The sequence below is a fragment of the Oncorhynchus keta genome, chromosome 7 (assembly GCF_023373465.1).
Source record: "Oncorhynchus keta strain PuntledgeMale-10-30-2019 chromosome 7, Oket_V2, whole genome shotgun sequence".
In the NCBI taxonomy this organism is placed as follows: domain Eukaryota; kingdom Metazoa; phylum Chordata; class Actinopteri; order Salmoniformes; family Salmonidae; genus Oncorhynchus; species Oncorhynchus keta.
Genome location: NC_068427.1, coordinates 53,671,654 through 53,691,414, shown reverse-complemented (window position 1 = coordinate 53,691,414; position 19,761 = coordinate 53,671,654). Strand labels below are relative to the sequence as shown.

The 19,761-nt window shown below is 48.2% G+C and overlaps 1 protein-coding gene across 3 annotated transcripts in view; it reads right to left on the bottom strand.

Annotated features, from left to right (window-relative positions):
* fer1l6 (fer-1 like family member 6) overlaps window positions 1-19,761 on the bottom strand; it is a 55,305-nt gene that overhangs the window by 25,935 nt on the left and 9,609 nt on the right. For 2 of the 3 annotated variants that reach the window (XM_052523163.1, XM_052523165.1), the window contains exons 9-25: window positions 18,288-18,471; window positions 17,049-17,173; window positions 16,388-16,522; window positions 15,848-15,997; window positions 15,122-15,229; window positions 14,800-14,961; window positions 13,175-13,355; window positions 11,721-11,857; window positions 11,508-11,630; window positions 9,751-9,796; window positions 8,737-8,781; window positions 4,089-4,174; window positions 3,611-3,742; window positions 3,032-3,169; window positions 2,145-2,272; window positions 1,507-1,677; window positions 1,191-1,345 (exon numbers count right to left, since the gene is read on the bottom strand). In XM_052523163.1, the coding sequence (XP_052379123.1) occupies window positions 1,191-1,345; window positions 1,507-1,677; window positions 2,145-2,272; window positions 3,032-3,169; window positions 3,611-3,742; window positions 4,089-4,174; window positions 8,737-8,781; window positions 9,751-9,796; window positions 11,508-11,630; window positions 11,721-11,857; window positions 13,175-13,355; window positions 14,800-14,961; window positions 15,122-15,229; window positions 15,848-15,997; window positions 16,388-16,522; window positions 17,049-17,173; window positions 18,288-18,471 (2,206 nt within the window). The remainder of the gene's footprint in view (window positions 1-1,190; window positions 1,346-1,506; window positions 1,678-2,144; window positions 2,273-3,031; window positions 3,170-3,610; window positions 3,743-4,088; window positions 4,175-8,736; window positions 8,782-9,750; window positions 9,797-11,507; window positions 11,631-11,720; window positions 11,858-13,174; window positions 13,356-14,799; window positions 14,962-15,121; window positions 15,230-15,847; window positions 15,998-16,387; window positions 16,523-17,048; window positions 17,174-18,287; window positions 18,472-19,761) is intronic. The other variant, XM_052523164.1, reaches the window with a different exon arrangement.

The following is a 19,761-nucleotide window of genomic DNA, read 5'->3' as shown; positions in this document are numbered from 1 at the left end:
CTGTCACTGTGACTCAATACAGTCGTTGCCTGTCACTGTGACTCGATACTGTGTTTGCCTGTCACTGTGACTAGATGCTGTCGTTGCCTGTCACTGTGACTCAATACAGTCGTTGCCTGTCACTGTGACTCGATACAATCTTTGCCTGTCACTGTGACTCGATACTGTGTTTGCCTGTCACTGTGACTAGATGCTGTCGTTGCCTGTCACTGTGACTCAATACAGTCTTTGCCTGTCACTGTGACTAGATGCTGTCATTGTCTGTCACTGTGATGTGATACAGTCTTTGCCTGTCACTGTGATGTGATACAGTCTTTGCCTGTCACTGTGACTAGATGCTGTCGTTGCCTGTCACTGTGATGTGATACAGTCTTTGCCTGTCACTGTGATGTGATACAGTCGTTGCCTGTCACTGTGATGTGATACAGTCTTTGCCTGTCACTGTGACTAGATGCTGTCGTTGCCTGTCACTGTGACTAGATGCTGTCGTTGCCTGTCACTGTGATGTGATACAGTCTTTGCCTGTCACTGTGACTCGATGCTGTCGTTGCCTGTCACTGTGACTAGATCCTGTCGTTGCCTGTCACTGACTAGATGCTGTCGTTGCCTGTCACTGTGATGTGATACAGTCTTTGCCTGTCACTGTGACTCGATGCTGTCGTTGCCTGTCACTGTGATGTGATACAGTCTTTGCCTGTCACTGTGATGTGATACAGTCTTTGCCTGTCACTGTGACTCGATGCTGTCGTTGCCTGTCACTGTGACTCGATGCTGTCGTTGCCTGTCACTGTGATGTGATACAGTCTTTGCCTGTCACTGTGACTCGATGCTGTCGTTGCCTGTCACTGTGACTCGATGCTGTCGTTGCCTGTCACTGTGACTCGATGCTGTCGTTGCCTGTCACTGTGACTCGATGCAGTCATTGCCTGTCACTGTGACTCGATGCAGTCGTTGCCTGTCACTGTGACTCGATGCAGTCGTTGCCTGTCACTGTGATGTGATGCTGTCGTTGCCTGTCACTGTGACTAGATGCTGTCGTTGCCTGTCACTGTGACTCGATGCAGTCGTTGCCTGTCACTGTGACTCGATGCTGTCGTTGCCTGTCACTGTGACTAGATGCTGTCGTAGCCTTCATTTTCAGGTCATTATTTTAATTGGTTTATACACACTGTATAAACTAAGTTAAATACCTTCATCCATAAACAGTGTTTTCCCAGCAAAGACATTGCCCCCGATGGTGATTTTTCCAGGTCTGAAGTAGGGTCCATCTAGCCTGTTCTCCTTACACAGCGTAGTCAACAGCTCAGATGGCTTGGTGGAGTCTCTCCAGGCGTTATAACCGTCACTAAGACAGGTGGATAACATGTTATAACAGCATCATGACATGGTTATAAACATGACATAACGAACGTCTTAGTGGTTATGAACATGACATAAGAGTAAGGCAGAAAGAAGAGACCCAAACCCCGGGTGGTGAAGAAGAAGAAGAAGAAGGTGTTTCCTCACATGCTGTACTCAGTGGGTAGGCCGCAGGTGGCCCGGTGTCGGCTGTAGAAGCGGTTCTCCAGATCTATGCACGTCTCCCCGATCAGATCGTCAGTCCCGATGGTGTCGTGGTCATAGATCAGAGTAGTCAGCAGGGAATCTTTAGGAAACGTAGCCTGGATCTCAAAGGACCTGTTGGGGACACAGGACAAAAGGATTTGAAGTTACGTTTTTTCGTCTCTGCCAACATACCAAGTACATTATGCTTTTGTTCAGCTGACTAAACTTCAAAATCGCTGGTTAAAAAAATAGTATGTAATCCAATGGATATGATGTTAAACAAGGAGCTTCTTTCTGCACTGACACCCACCAACACCAACTGGATTCTGTTTGCTTGTTCATCTGACTAAAATATAACCAGGGAAACAGCTTCTGTTAAAGGATGGTATAAAAATGTATTATAAACTGGGTGGTTCAAGGCCTGAATGCTGATTGGCTGACAGCCGCGGTATATTAGACCGTATTCCACCGGTATGACAAAACGTTTATTTTTTCAACGTTCACTACGTTGGTAACCATTTTATAATTGCAATAAGGCACCTATGGGGGTTATGGCCGTACACCACACCTCCTCGGGCATTATTGCTTAATTCTCCCACCTGCCAAAGACTGGGTTGAGTTGCTTGGGGATGTAGTTGTCTCTGTCTTTTATCTCAGTTTTCCCCAGCCTCAGAACAATGTAGGGGTCAGACTTCCCATCAGTATCGGCTGGGTGGAGGTTGGATGCCTGAAGAGACAGACAGATATAGCCAGGGTTGTGTTCATTTGGAACCAAATGGGTGGAGGTTGGATGCCTGAAGAGACAGATAGATATAGCCAGGGTTGTGTTCATTTGGAACCAAATGGGTGGAGGTTGGATGCCTGAAGAGACAGACAGATATAGCCAGGGTTGTGTTCATTTGGAACCAAATGGGTGGAGGTTGGATGCCTGAAGAGACAGATAGATATAGCCAGGGTTGTGTTCATTTGGAACCAAATGGGTGGAGGTTGGATGCCTGAAGAGACAGATAGATATAGCCAGGGTTGTGTTCATTTGTAACCAAATGGGTGGAGGTTGGATGCCTGAAGAGACAGACAGATATAGCCAGGGTTGTGTTCATTTGGAACCAAGTGGGTGAAGGTTGGATGCCTGAAGAGACAGACAGATATAGCCAGGGTTGTGTTCATTTGGAACCAAATGGGTGGAGGTTGGATGCCTGAAGAGACAGATAGATATAGCCAGGGTTGTGTTCATTTGGAACCAAATGGGTGGAGGTTGGATGCCTGAAGAGACAGATAGATATAGCCAGGGTTGTGTTCATTTGGAACCAAATGGAAGAAAATAACACAGATTTTGGTTTGTTTGTTTGTTTGTTGTCTTCCATTGCAAAACGTTTTGCTACAGTGTGCCCCGGGGAACATGACGACCCAGGTCAATGATGACACATGACGTGACATGTCTCTTAAAGGTCACAGTCAACCCAAAGGGTCAACTACCACTACTCACCGATACGATGTAAACCCTAATGAGAACCTTGACGGAGGTGTTGGGCGGGATCCCTCGGGTGATCTTAAACTGGCCTGAGTTTGGACTCTCCTCCCACTCATCATCCTCCTCAGTTAACTTGTACAAGCAGAAACGACCCTAGATGTACACAGGAGTTTGGATCGTCACTGACCCAAACGAACGCATTCTTTTTTATAGTGGTTACATTACATTATAATATTGGAATGGCTGTAGCCTGGTCCCAGATGTGTTTGTGTTGTCTTGCCAAGGCCAAGGAGTTGAACAGATCTGGGACCAGGCTACAACCGCAGGAGGATGTTTATTGGCATGAGTTTTGTCCTGGAGGCAGAATCCAGTGATCTCCAGTTAGATAGACCAGCTGCAAACTCAAAATGGTTTGCTTTTTGGTCTTAATTTAAGGTTAGGATTAGACATTAGGGTTAGCAGTGTGGTTACGTTTAGGTTTGAAATCTGATTTTATGACTTTGTGGCCGTGCCAGCTGAGTGACCGTTTTACAGCGTTGCCTCCAGAACAAGATTTGTGACAAACAAAAAAAAAATCACAGAACCACAAATCACCTTGAACTTCCCAACGAACCTCTCCTCATTAGAACGCCCCACCTCGTCATTGGCTTTCCCTCTGAACAGCTCGAAGGTGTTGACCCAGTCATCAAACGGACCAAACTCAGACTCCAACTCCTTGTCATAGAGCTTACAGGGGGATTTAAATATTGTTCATACTCAGCAGTATGGTACAGAACAAATACACAGTGCTATACAATGTGATCTCATCAGAACATGACAATATTACACTTTTAATAACCTTACAATACACAGAAACATGGTAAAAACACAACCTGTACATGTTCATACTCAGCAAAGCTTCAAATAACTAATGTACACGTATACTGATATGATTGGTTGAAAAGGGTCATTTAATGACTGTATATGATTGGTTGAAAAGGGTCATTTAATGACTGTATATGATTGGTTGGTCATTTAATGACTCCTCCATTTAAAAAAAAAACTTGTGACAGAACCATGCAGCAGATTTTACCTGTAGAGTTGCCAGTTTGGACACACCTTCCTGAGAGACATTCAATATTGGTTTCTTTTTCTTGTCTCCATCCTGCTGTCCAGTGACTGGGGCAAAAGAAAATACATGACTGACATTCACACACACACACACACACACACACACACACACACACACACACACACACACACACACACACACACACACACACACACACACACACACACACACACACATACATACATACATACATACATATATATATACAGTTGAAATCAGAAGTTTACATACACTTAGGTTGGAGTCATTAAAATGTGTTTTTCAACCACTCCACAAATGTCTTGTTAACAAACTATAGTGTTGCCAAGTCGGGTTAGGACATCTACTTTGTGCATGACACAAGTCATTTTTCCAACAATTGTTTACAGACAGATTATTTCACTTATAATTCACTGCATCACAATTCCAGTGGGTCAGAAGTTTACATACACTAAGTTAACTGTGCCTTTAAACAGCTTGGAAAATTCCAGAAAATGATGTCATGACTTTAGAAGCTTTTGATAGGCTAATTGACATCATGTGAGTCAATTGGAGGTGTACCTGTGGATGTATTTCAAGGCCTACCTTCAAACTCAGTGCCTCTTTGATTGACATCATGGGAAAATCAAAAGAAATCTGCCAAGACCACAGAAAAAAAATTGCAGACCTCCACAAGTCTGGTTCATCCTTGGGAGCAAGTTCCAAATGCCTGAGTGTACCACGTTCATCTGTACAAGCAATAGTACGCAAGTATAAACACCATGGGGGCACGCAGCCGTCATACCGCTCAGGAAGGAGACGCGTTCTGTACCCTAGAGATGAAAATGCTTTAGTGCGAAAAGTGCAATTCAATCCCTGAACAACAGGACCTTGTGAAGATGCTGGAGGAAACAGGTACAAAATAATCTATATTGTGGTATCCCAGGAGGTCTAACCCTGTAATAGATAATAGAGGGGAGGTACGTGATGTGACGTTGGCTCCCTCTGCTGGGAGTACATGAGCTGGACACCCCGACACGGGGAGCTCCGTGTCGGAGGAAACTAGGGGAAAGTACCAACCAGCCGTGGAGGAAACTAGGGGAAAGTACCAACCAGCTGTGGAGGACACAAACGGAGCACTGTGGCACACCACGGGAGAGAACAGGGAGAGACGGACACAGAGCCAAAGCTGAGAAGAAGGACCGAGCCAAACCTACGTGATTTTCTTGTTATGTTTATTTTATGTCCTAGTAAAGTTGTGTTTGCGGACTAAAACCTCCCGGTCTCTGTGTTAATCTCTGCACGCTCAACCGAACACCCCACAGTTTACCGGGGCGGCAGGTAGCCTAGTGTTTAGAGCGTTGGGCCAGTAACCGAAAGGTTGCTTGATCGACCCCCGAGCTGACATGGTAAAAGTATGCCGTTCTGTCTCTGAACAAGGCAGCTAACCCAGTTAACCCACTGTTCCTAGGCAGTCATCGTAAATAAGATTTTGTCCCAACCATGCCCTCCGCATACCCCAGCGCTGGGGTAACCCGGATGGCAAGTTATGTCACCACCTGTTAGGTGCACACCGAGATGGCCCCTCCGATGGTTTCTGTACGAACCGATGGCATCGACACCAGCGCTCTGCTGGACTCCGGCAGCATGGTGACCCTGGCCAACCCGCAGTGGCTCACACGAGAGGGGAAGGAGGAACCGTGGAACAAGGAGGTGACAGTGTCCTGTGTACACGAAGAGGTACCCAACGGTGCCAGTGAGGATAACCACCCCAAGGGGGGAGTGCCAGATGCGCATGGGGGCTGTTCCTAACCTGCCCGTGTCCATTCTCCTCGGTCGAGACTGCCCTCTCTTCCAGGCACTGTGGAGGAGGGACCAGGGGAGGCGAGCACGGGAGGTAGGAAGGAGAGGAAAAAGGACGATGGCCTGTGCAACCCAACCCCCGCCACAAGAGGTGTCCACTGGGCCTGAGTCGGACCCCGAGGAGGGAGACAACCCCGATCCGACAAGCGAGCCACCGTGCGAGGAAGACCTCAGGCTCCCCTTTATGGAGGTGGAGGCCCTAGACAGACCTCCCAACATGGGAATCCTCACGGGTCAGTTTGAAGACCCCAATTTCCAGAACCAGGTGTGGATGGTGTGCTGCTACCTGGGGTCAGTGAGCGGCGCTACCCCCACTTCGCCATCAAGCATAATTTATTATATCAGGTAGTAAAGCACAATGGGGAGATAAAAGACTTATTACTCATACTCAGCCAGTATGTTAGGACTGTTGCAGCTTGCCCACACCTACCTGCTTGGGGCACACCTGGGGATGGAGAAAACCAGGAAGCGGATCGGGAACCGGTTCCACTGGCCCGGAGTCAAGCGCGCCGTGGAGGACTACTGCCGTAGTTTCCTGGAGTGCCAGATCACAGCTCAGAGGGTACATTATAGAAACCATTTGGTTCCTTGGTCCATTGGTGAAGACCGAGAGGGGACACCAATACATCCTGGTAATCGTGGACTACGCCACCCGGTATCTTGAGGCAATCCCGCTACGCATGGTGGCAGCAAAATGTATCACACGAGAGCTCTTCCAGCTCTTTGAGCCACGCTGACGATCCTCGTCGGCCACGTGGGCTGCTGGACCTAGCCAAGGCGGTCTGGGAAGAGCAGCCGACCACCCCCTTCGCAGGACGGAGTAAACCCCTCCAGCTTTAAGAACTTGCTGAAGAAATGGCATGCACGAGAGGCGCTGTGCATAACGTGGACCCAGCCACAGCAGAGCCCACCCTCTGTCGAAGTTGTAATGGGGGAAGACCTCAGCCCGACCCAACGACAAGAGCTCAGAGAGTTGGTCCAGCAGAATACGGCCATGTTCACAGAAGTACCGGGGCGCACGGATCTCGTGGAACATCATGTACTTAAACATCCGGATACCAGAAGCCCGGAGGGTGGCGATCCAGCGGGTAGTGACGACAATGCTAGAGATGGGGGTACTACCGGAGTCCCACAGTGAGTGGTCTGGCCATATAGTGCTGGTTCCAAAACCGGACGGGAACCGTCTGCTTCTGTAATGACTTCCGGGGCCTGAACGAGGTCAGTAAGTTTGATGCCTACCCCCGGATGGATGAACTGATCGACCGCTTGGGGAGGGTAATCGACCGCTTGGACCTGACGAAGGGGTACTGGCAGGTACCGCTGGCAGCGGTCCCGGGAGTTCGGGGCTTCACCCCGGGGGGGCTATACCACTACCGAGTACTTCCTTTCGGGCTCCACGGGGGCACCAGCGACCGTTCAGCGACTCATGGACTGCATCATGAGTGACTGCTTATTTGGGATGACATAATTGTACACAGTGACCGTTGGGAGTCTTTTCATCTACGGGCAGTGGTTGATGCGCTAAGGGATGCAGGTCTGACCCCCGCAAGCTGCAAGCTGGGCTACGCCGAGGTGGTACCTGGGATATCAGATCAGGAGGGGAAATGTGAAACCCCAAGATACATTTTTTTTTTAAATGGCTGCCATTAGGGGACGGCCGGTCCCCCGACCCAAGAGGCAGTCTTTCCTGGGGTTAGCAGGGTACTACAGTCGATTTGTACCCTAACTTTGCCGCAATAGCATCTCTCCTCACAGACTTAACAAAGGCACGACTACCCCAGACGGTGCGATGGACGGTTTACCACAATATCCACAGTAAAACGAGTCCTATATAGACATAACCTGAAAGGCCGCTCAGCAAGGAAGAAGCCATATCCTCTGGTCTGATGGAACAAAAATAGAACTGTTTGGCCATGATGACTATCGTTATGTTTGGAGGAAAAAGGGGGAGGCTTGCAAGCCGAAGGACCGTGAAGCACGGGGGTGGCAGCATCATGTTGTGGCACGGGGGTGGCAGCATCATGTTGTGGCGTTGCTTTGCTGCAGGAGGTATTGGAGTGGTCATCACAAAGCCCTGACCTCAATCCTATAGAAAATTTGTGGGCAGAACTGAAATAGCGTGTGCGAGCAAGGAGGCCTACAAAACTGACTCAGTTACACCAATTGTGTAACTTCTGACCCACTGGGAATGTGATGAAAGAACTAAAAAAAAAGCTGAAATAAGTAATTATCTCTACTATTATTCTGACATTTCACATTCTTAAAAGACAGTGGTGATCCTAACTGACCTAAAGCAGGGAATTTTCACTGTGATTAAATGTCAGGAATTGTGAAAAACTGAGTTTAAATGTTTTTTGTCTAAGGTGTATGTAAACTTCCGACTTCAACTGTATATATAAACAACAGTAAAGTAAACATCTAGATGTCCAGTTAGATGAATGAAAATAACTGAATGATTAAGCACAAAGCAACCAAGGTGCAACTCAGGTGCAAACAATTACAGTTGGCTATGATTGATAAATCGGTTGCTAGGTGAAACACCATCTACAGATACCGACCTTGTGACACCCATAGACCCCCCCACACACACAACCATTGTATTTCACAGCCTTCCCCCAAACCACTATTCTATTGGGGTGCAATGGACTATACTTGCCACCAAAAAATGATTGATAGAAGGAGGGAAGTTAGGAACCATGCGATGAATTACTATACTGTTATGCTAGCCATATCCTTACCCAAGGAACCATGCGATAAATTACTACTGTCTTGCTATGCATGTCCTTACCCAAGGAGTCTACTCCATCGGAGAGCAAAGTTTGGAATGGAAATACTGTAATACACAACAATGACAGCAAAGTTTGGAATGGAAATACTGTAATACACAACAATGACAGCAAGGTTTGGAATGGAAATACTGTAATACACAACAATGACAGCAAGGTTTGGAATGGAAATACTGTAATACACAACAATGACAGCAAGGTTTGGAATGGAAATACTGTAATACACAACAATGACAGCAAGGTTTGGAATGGAAATACTGTAATACACAACAATGACAGCAAGGTTTGGAATGGAAATACGGTAATACACAGCAATGACAGCAATGTTTGGAATGGAAATACCCGTGTATATAGCCTGGTACCCCGTGTATATAGCCTGGAACCCGTGTATATAGCCTGGTACCCGTGTATATAGCCTGGTACCCCATGTATATAGCCTGGTACCCCATGTATATAGCCTGGTACCCGTGTATATAGCCTGGTACCCCATGTATATAGCCTGGTACCCGTGTATATAGCCTGGTACCCGTGTATATAGCCTGGTACCCCGTGTATAAAGCCAAGTTATCGTTACTCATTGTAGATTTATTCCTTGTGTTATTATTTTTTGAATATTTCCAATGTCTCATTTTTGTGAAGGGCCCCGTGAGCATGCATTTCACTGTTAGTCTCCACCTGTTGTTGTGAAGGGCCCCGTGAGCATGCATTTCACTGTTAGTCTCCTCCACCTGTTGTTGTGAAGGGCCATGTGAGCATGCATTTCACTGTTAGTCTCCTCCACCTGTTGTTGTGAAGGGCCATGTGAGCATGCATGTCACTGTTAGTCTACACCTGTTGTTTATGAAGCATTTCACTGTTAGTCTACACCTGTTGTTTATGAAGCATTTCACTGTTAGTCTACACCTGTTGTTTTATGAAGCACGTGACGATGAAAACTATTTTGATTTCATTTGAACAGTCAATCAGTCGTTTGAAAAAGTTTCCTGTCTGGAAAATGTGTTAAAGCTCTTACTCACCATTATCATAGATGTATGGAAAGGGATGTACCTCCTTCTGCTTGGCCTGGAGAGATAACAGAGGTCCTCAGTGTAGTTTATGACCATAGAGGGTGTGCTCTCTGGTCCATCTCTATGGACAAACTACAGTCCAACACGTGGACCAACTACAGTCCAACACATGGACCAACTACAGCCCAACGCGTGGACCAACTACAGTCCAACACATGGACCAACTACAGTCCAACACGTGGACCAACTAGAGTCCAACACATGGACCAACTAGAGTCCAACGCGTGGACCAACTACAGCCCAACACGTGGACCAACTACAGCCCAACACGTGGACCAACTACAGCCCAACACGTGGACCAACTACAGTCCAACACGTGGACCAACTACAGTCCAACACGTGGACCAACTACAGTCCAACACGTGGACCAACTACAGTCCAACGGGACCAACTACAGTCCAACACGTGGACCAACTACAGTCCAACAACACGTGGACCAACTACAGCCCAACACGTGGACCCAACACATGGACCAACTACACCAACTACAGCCCAACGCGTCCAACACGCCCAACACGTGGACCAACTACAGCCCAACGCGTGGACCAACTACAGCCCAACGCGTGGGACCAACTACAGCCCAACGCGTCCAACACGTGGACCAACTACAGTCCAACACGTGGACCAACTACAGTCCAACACGTGGACCAACTACAGTCCAACACATGGACCAACTACAGTCCAACACGTGGACCAACTACAGTCCAACACGTGGACCAACTACAGTCCAACACGTGGACCAACTAGAGTCCAACACGTGGACCAACTACAGTCCAACACATGGACCAACTACAGTCCAACGCGACCAACTACAGTCCAACGCGTGGACCAACTACAGTCCAACACATGGACCAACTACAGTCCAACACGTGGACCAACTACAGTGGACCAACTAGAGTCCAACACGTGGACCAACTACAGCCCAACACGTCCAACACATCCAACACGGACCAACTACAGTCCAACACATGGACCAACTACAGTCCAACACGTGGACCAACTACAGTCCAACACGTGGACCAACTACAGTCCAACACGTGGACCAACTACAGTCCAACACGTGGACCAACTACAGTCCAACACGTGGACCAACTACAGCCCAACGCGTGGACCAACTACAGTCCAACACGTGGACCAACTACAGTCCAACACGTGGACCAACTACAGTCCAACACGTGGACCAACTACAGTCCAACACATGGACCAACTACAGTCCAACACGTGGACCAACTACAGTCCAACACGTGGACCAACTACAGTCCAACACGTGGACCAACTACAGCCCAACGCGTGGACCAACTACAGCCCAACACGTGGACCAACTACAGTCCAACACGTGGACCAACTAGAGTCAACTACAGTCCAACAACGTGGACCAACTACAGTCCAACACGTGGACCAACTAATAGTGTTTGGATACCAACTGTCTCTTGTCTACCGAGCGTGGACACACCAACTACAGTCCAACACGTGGACCAACTACAGTCCAACACGTGGACCAACTACAGTCCAACACGTGGACCAACTACAGTCCAACACGTGGACCAACTACAGTCCAACACGTGGACCAACTACAGTCCAACACGTGGACCAACTACAGTCCAACACGTGGACCAACTACAGCCCAACGCGTGGACCAACTACAGCCCAACGCGTGGACCAACTACAGTCCAACACGTGGACCAATAGTGTTTGGATACCTTTACCTGCTGTCTCTTGTCTACCGAGGCGTAGTACTTGGACCACCAGTCTAGGACGTTATCCCCAGACTCATCTGCTACGGTACGCTTCCTTCTCTTAGTAGACTTCCGAGAGCTCTTCCTCCATTCCTGTTATATACGGAGGATGCTTGTTAATGTGTGTGTGTGTGTGTGTGTGTGTGCGTGTGTATGTGTGTGTATGTGTCTTCTTCCTCTCACCTTTTCCTTCTTGTCTGGTTCGGGTGGAGGTGGTGGTGGGGGTGTAGGAGAGATCTCCTGGTAGATGTTGATTGAGACATCCTCAGATGACAAAGGGATTACATTGTCTACATTAGACTGGGGCATCATACCTAAATCTGAAAACACAAAGCACACCACGGGGTGGTCAAACAGCACCGCCTCAAAGTCCTGTTCAACAGTCTGTAAAACAGCACCGCCTGAACGTCCTGTTCAACAGTCTGTAAAACAGCACCGCCTGAAAGTCCTGTTCAACAGTCGGTAAAACAGCACCGCCTGAAAGTCCTGTTCAACAGTCGGTAAAACAGCACCGCCTGAACGTCCTGTTCAACAGTCGGTCAAACAGCACCGCCTGAACGTCCTGTTCAACAGTCTGTAAAACAGCACCGCCTGAACGTCCTGTTCAACAGTCTGTAAAACAGCACCGCCTGAACGTCCTGTTCAACAGTCTGTAAAACAGCACCGCCTGAACGTCCTGTTCAACAGTCTGTAAAACAGCACCGCCTGAACGTCCTGTTCAACAGTCTGTAAAACAGCACCGCCTGAAAGTCCTGTTCAACAGTCTGTAAAACAGCACCGCCTGAAAGTCCTGTTCAACAGTCGGTAAAACAGCACCACCTGAAAGTCCTGTTCAACAGTCGGTAAAACAGCACCACCTGAAAGTCCTGTTCAACAGTCGGTAAAACAGCACCACCTGAAAGTCCTGTTCAACAGTCGGTAAAACAGCACCGCCTGAAAGTCCTGTTCAACAGTCTGTAAAACAGCACCACCTGAAAGTCCTGTTCAACAGTCGGTGAAACAGCACCGCCTGAAAGTCCTGTTCAAAAGTCGGTAAAACAGCACCGCCTGAAAGTCCTGTTCAACAGTCTGTAAAACAGCACCACCTGAAAGTCCTGTTCAACAGTAGGTAAAACAGCACCACCTGAAAGTCCTGTTCAACAGTCTGTAAAACAGCACCGCCTGAAAGTCTTGTTCAACAGTCTGTAAAACAGCACCACCTGAAAGTCCTGTTCAACAGTCGGTAAAACAGCACCACCTGAAAGTCCTGTTCAACAGTCGGTAAAACAGCACTGCCTGAAAGTCCTGTTCAACAGTCGGTAAAACAGCACCACCTGAAAGTCCTGTTCAACAGTCGGTAAAACAGCACCACCTGAAAGTCCTGTTCAACAGTCTGTAAAACAGCACCACCTGAACGTCCTGTTCAACAGTCTGTAACACAGCACCACCTGAAAGTCCTGTTCAACAGTCGGTAAAACAGCACTGCCTGAAAGTCCTGTTCAACAGTCGGTAAAACAGCACCACCTGAACGTCCTGTTCAACAGTCTGTAACACAGCACCACCTGAAAGTCCTGTTCAACAGTCGCTATCCCAGTGGACAAAACTGGTTGAAAGGACGTTGTTACAACAAGAAACCATTTGTAGGATTTGACTTCTACCCTCTCTGCTGTCAGGTCCCCGTGGTGAGGTTGGTGCGGACAGCGCTGGAGGAGGGGTGTATTTGAAGGGCTTCAGGTTGTTGATGGTGTAGTTTCCCACCACGGTGGAGCGTCCGAATGCTCGCCAGTCCACCACACTGATGTTCAGGGGAGGGTGAAGGTTCTCATTCTCAGGCAGCTCCTGTGGGAAGGGACAGACGGGGAGGAGAACAAGATGGAAGGTCAGGTCAACTCTGCATGTATCTCTGCCTGTATTCCAAATGGCACCCGGTTCCCTTTATAGTGCACTACTTTTGACCAGAGAACTAAAGGACATAAGGAATAAGGTGTCATGTGGGACGCAGCTAACACCTGTCCACTATTCTACCTCGTTAACAGATAACACCTGTCCACTATTCTACCTCGTTAACAGATGACACCTGTGCACTATTCTACCTCGTTAACAGATAACACCTGTCCACTATTCTACCTCGTTAACAGATAACACCTGTCCACTATTCTACCTCGTTAACAGATAACACCTGTCCACTATTCTACCTCGTTAACAGATAACACCTGTCCACTATTCTACCTCGTTAACAGATAACACCTGTCCACTATTCTACCTCGTTAACAGATAACACCTGTCCACTATTCTACATGTTAGTTACCACCAGCGTGGTGAGGTTTGGGTTGGTCGTGTTAGTTACCACCAGCATGGTGAGGTTTGGGTTGGTCGTGTTAGTTACCACCAGCGTGGTGAGGTTTGGGTTGGTCGTGTTAGTTACCACCAGCATGGTGAGGTTTGGGTTGGTCGTGTTAGTTACCACCAGCGTGGTGAGGTTTGGGTTGGTCGTGTTAGTTACCACCAGCATGGTGAGGTTTGGGTTGGTCGTGTTAGTTACCACCAGCATGGTGAGGTTTGGGTTGGTCGTGTTAGTTACCACCAGCGTGGTGAGGTTTGGGTTGGTCGTGTTAGTTACCACCAGCATGGTGAGGTTTGGGTTGGTCGTGTTAGTTACCACCAGCATGGTGAGGTTTGGGTTGGTCGTGTTAGTTACCACCAGCATGGTGAGGTTTGGGTTGGTCGTGTTAGTTACCACCAGCACGGTGAGGTTTGGGTTGGTCGTGTTAGTTACCACCAGCATGGTGAGGTTTGGGTTGGTCGTGTTAGTTACCACCAGCATGGTGAGGTTTGGGTTGGTCGTGTTAGTTACCACCAGCATGGTGAGGTTTGGGTTGGTCGTGTTAGTTACCACCAGCATGGTGAGGTTTGGGTTGGTCGTGTTAGTTACCACCAGCGTGGTGAGGTTTGGGTTGGTCGTGTTAGTTACCACCAGCATGGTGAGGTTTGGGTTGGTCGTGTTAGTTACCACCAGCATGGTGAGGTTTGGGTTGGTCGTGTTAGTTACCACCAGCATGGTGAGGTTTGGGTTGGTCGTGTTAGTTACCACCAGCATGGTGAGGTTTGGGTTGGTCGTGTTAGTTACCACCAGCGTGGTGAGGTTTGGGTTGGTCGTGTTAGTTACCACCAGCGTGGTGAGGTTTGGGTTGGTCGTGTTAGTTACCACCAGCATGGTGAGGTTTGGGTTGGTCGTGTTAGTTACCACCAGAGTGGTGAGGTTTGGGTTGGTCGTGTTAGTTACCAGGTCGAAGGCATCCACCAGCGTGGTGAAGTTTGGGTTGGTCTTGTAGCTCTGGATAACAGAGGAGCGCATGCTTTTTCCAGCACACTCGATAAACACCTGGGGACGGTCCACAGACAGGAGCTGCACCTTCTTCAGCTCCCTCAGGCCCCAGAACAACACCTGGACGACACAGAGAACACTGTCACAACACCCAGAACAGAATCCTTTAATATCACATAGGAACTACCAAACAAAGTACATACACAAAACATATCACAGTGGAATAATGCCCTGCCACCTATTCCAGAGTTACTGCATTCCAGGTTGATCTCCGTCTCACCTCTAATCGATACCTGCTCAGTACAGGTCTAATGTTGCCAGGTACAGGGTAGATCTGACCGTCTGGTTCGTCCAGCGCAGGCAGATACTCTTCTCCTGACTCTGGGATCTATGAGATGAATAACAATGAAACAACCACTACTTACAGAGTGGGAGAAAAATCATGGAGCGAGAGGAAAAAGAACAGATAATGAATCCCCCTCGACTCAGCTTTACCAAACTCTGAATTCCCCCTCGACTCAGCTTTACTAAACTCTGAATTCCCCCTCGACTCAGCTTTACCAAACTCTGAATTCCCCCTCGACTCAGCTTTACCAAACTCTGAATTCCCCCTCGACTCAGCTTTACCAAACTCTGAATTCCCCCTCGACTCAGCTTTACCAAACTCTGAATTCCCCCTCGACTCAGCTTTACCAAACTCTGAATTCCCCCTCGACTCAGCTTTACCAAACTCTGAATTCCCCCTCGACTCAGCTTTACCAAACTCTGAATTCCCCCTCGACTCAGCTTTACCAAACTCTGAATTCCCCCTCGATTCAGCTTTACTCAACTCTGAATTCCCCCTCGACTAAGCTTTACTAAACTCTGAATTCCCCCTCGACTCAGCTTTACTAAACTCTGAATTCCCCCTCGACTCAGCTTGACAGAATTTAAAACAAACATATCCATTGCACTACATAGGGAATAGTGGTTCATGTTGTGCCTCAAGTCTCCAGTAGGGCCCTACCTGTATGAGCTCAAAGGCCCCCAGCAGTTCTCCCCCAGACTGGAATCCAGAAAACAGAGGACTGTACTGGAGCTGGGGAGGAGAGTAGGGCTGCTCTGACACCCTCACCACGGGCACTGCCACCGTGCTGCCCAGGTACTCTGCCTTGCCCTGAGGGGAAAGAAGCACAAGATACATACAGGTGAATAAATACAGTATGTGCTTAAATCTCAGAGAACAGAGACAAATCCTTATGGGAGCAGGATAGCAATTTTAATAGTCTGTCTCAACACCAGACACTCCAACTGGATTATAAATCAATTCTGTAAAGGTCACTGTCGTCAAGGAATTCACTTAAACCAATATATTTTCACCGTTAATTTTTATTTAACCTTTAAACTTGACATTTTAAGTGATGAAATGATATCCTGGTCGCCAGTCTATTTCCGATCTCTTTCCAACGTGAGCAACGACAGATCAGAAACAGACTGGCACTGTGTCTGTTGAAATGAAGGCATATCGTAACGTCAGAGAGAGAAGGGGGTTGGTTTGTTAGCTCACCAGAGCATCGTCATCATACACCTCGATGACGATGCACGGTGGCTCCTGCTCCAGGTGAGCTAGGTCTCCATGCAGCGTGACCCGGGTCATCAACAGCATCTGGTTCCAGGTCGGGGTTAACGTCTGGTTGATGATCTAAGAGGCACAGGGAGCACTTAGAACTACGACTGGGGTCATAGGTAGAATTTAGTGCCACAGATTGGGTCAGAGGTAGAATTTAGTGCCACAGATTGGGTCAGAGGTAGAATTTAGTGCCACAGATTGGGTCAGAGGTAGAATTTAGTGCCACAGATTGGGTCAGAGGTAGAATTTAGTGCCACAGATTGGGTCAGAGGTAGAATTTAGTGCCACAGATTGGGTCATAGGTAGTACTTAGTCCCACAGATTGGGTCAGAGGTAGAATTTAGTGCCACAGATTGGGTCATATGTAGTACTATGAAACATGGATGGGGTTAGTAAGTCAGGAAATGAATCGAAAGTCCAATTCAGGAATGAAAAAACCGTCAAAGTAAATAGCTCTTGGAAACTCATCTAATTATTTGAATCAAAATAGATGGATAACTCCAACCCTGGTTAGAACTACACCCTTCAAAAGCCCCTTTTCTTCTTAGGGACCTTCTCTGTAGCTAGATCCCATCCTATGAGAGTTAGTGGACCTTACGGCCGTGGTGTGGCTATGTGTCAGGAAGGTGACCCTGGCGAAGGGGTCTGAGAGTCCTGTAGAGTCTGCTGCTATCAGCCCTCGAGCCTGGTACATGTGGGCGCGCATCTGGAACTTGTGCTCGTCTGGAAGAGAAACAGGTTATTATTCCCAATGTCTGTCTGTCTGTCTGCCTGTCTGCCTGTCTGTCTCTCCCTCTCTCTGTCAATCTGTCTGTCTCTCCCTCTGTCTGTCTGTCTGTCTGTCTGTCTGTCTGTCTGTCTGTCCCTCTCTCTGTCTGTCTGTGTGTCTCTCTCTCTGTCCGACTGTCTGTCTGTCTGTCTGTCTGTCTGTCTGTCTGTCTGTCTGTCTCTCTCTCTGTCCGTCTGTCTGTCTCTCCCTCTCTCTCTCTGTCCGTCTGTCTGTCTCTCCTCTCTCTCTCTGTCCGTCTGTCTGTCCCTCCCTCCCTCTCTCTCTCTGTCCGTCTGTCTGTCTCTCCCTCTCTCTGTCCGTCTGTCCGTCTCTCCCTCTCTCTCTCCCTCTGTCTGTCTGTCTCTCCCTCTCTCTGTCCGTCTCTCCCTCTCTCCCTCTGTCTCTCCCTCTCTCTGTCCGTCTCTCCCTCTCTCCCTCTCTCTCTCCCTCTCTCTCTCCCTCTCTCTCTCCCTCTCTCTCTCCCTCCGTCTGTCCGTCTGTCTGTCTCTCCCTCTGTCTGTCTGTCTCTCCCTCTCTCTGTCTGTCTGTCTGTCTCTCCCTCTCTGTCTGTCAGTCTGTCTCTCCCTCTCTGTCTGTCAGTCTGTCTCTCCCTCTGTCTGTCAGTCTGTCTCTCCCTCTCTGTCTGTCCGTCTGTCTGTCCCTCCCCCTCTGTCCGTCTGTCTCTCCCTCCCCCTCTCTGTCCGTCTGTCTCTCCCTCCCTCTCTCTCTCCCTCCCTCTCTCTGTCCGTCTGTCTGTCTCTCCCTCTCTCTCTGTCTGTCTTTCCCGCTCTCTGTCTGTCTCTCCCTCTCTCTCCTTGTCCGTCTGTCTCTCCCTCTCTCTCTCTGTCCGTCTGTCTCTCCCTCTCTCTGTCTGTCCGTCTGTCTCTCCCTCTCTCTGTCTGTCTGTCCCTCCCTCTCTCTGTCTGTCTGTCCCTCCCTCTCTCTGTCCGTCTGTCTCTCCCTCTCTCTGTCCGTCTGTCTCTCCCTCTCTCTGTCCGTCTGTCTCTCCCTCTCTCTGTCCGTCTGTCTCTCCCTCTCTCTCTCTGTCCGGCCATCCATCCATCGTACCTCTATATGCCAGATGTACAGGTAGGATGGCAGGTAGAAGCTGCTCCTCAGTGGCGCCCCCTTTGGGCTCAAACCCTCCAGGCAGGTTATCCAGCACATGAGAGGAGTCTCTGCAGCTGCCCAGCCACAGGTACACGTCCAGTTTGGCCTGAACTGACCAGCCTGCTACACGCTTCCCTGGGGACTGGGGCAGTAAAGGAGAGGACATCACAAGAATGGCACTCTATTCACTATATAGTATGGTACATTTGGACTGAATTGACCAGCCTGCTACACGCTTCCCTGGGGGCTGGGGCAGTAAAGGAGAGGACATCACAAGAATGGCACTCTATTCACTATATAGTATGGTACATTTGGACTGAATTGACCAGCCTGCTACACGCTTCCCTGGGGGCTGGGGCAGTAAAGGAGAGGACATCACAAGAATGGCACTCTATTCACTATATAGTATGGTACATTTGGACTGAACTGACCAGCCTGCTACAGTCTTCTCTGGGGGCTGGGGTAGTAAAGGAGAAGACATCATCAAACTGTGCACCCTAATCCCTATACAGAACACTACTTTTCCCGGGGTCCTCGTAGTGCCTGTGAAAATCACTTCTCTCACTACTGGTATACAGTACCAGTCAATAGTTTGGATATATACATTGTAGAATAATATTGAAGACATCAAAACTATGACATAACACATATGGAATCATGTCGTAACCAAACATGTTTTAAACAAATCAAAATCTATTTTTTATTTGAGATTCTTCAAATAGCCACCATGATGACAGCTTTGCGCACTCTTGGCATTCTCTCAACCAGCTTCACCTGGAATGCTGTTCTTGCTATAATATGGACTTGGTATTTTAGCAAATAGGGCTATCTTCTGTATACCACCCCTACCTTGTCACAACACAACTGATTAGCTCAAATGCATTAAGAAGGAAAGAAATTCCACAAATGAACTTTTAAGAAGGCACAATGCATTCCAAGTGACTACCTCGTGAAGCTGGTTGAGAGAATGACAAGAGTGTGCAAAGCTGTCATCAAGGCAAACGGTGACTACTTTGAAAAATCGCAAATATAAAATCTATTTTTGATTTGTTTAACATAGTTTTGATGTCTTCACTATTATTCTATAGTAAATGTAAAGAAAAACCCTGGAATGAGTAGGTGTGTCCAAACCCTGAGTAGGTGTGTCCAAACCCTGAGTAGGTGTGTCCAAACCCCGAGTAGGTGTGTCCAAACCCTGAGTAGGTGTGTCCAAACCCTGAGTAGGTGTGTCCAAACCCTGAGTAGGTGTGTCCAAACCCTGAGTAGGTGTGTCCAAACCCTGAGTAGGTGTGTCCAAACCCTGAGTAGGTGTGTCCAAACCCTGAGTAGGTGTGTCCAAACCCTGAGTAGGTGTGTCCAAACCCTGAGTAGGTGTGTCCAAACCCAAAATAATGAGTTTAAGCACATCCTCAAAAATAATTGGAGAGGTGCT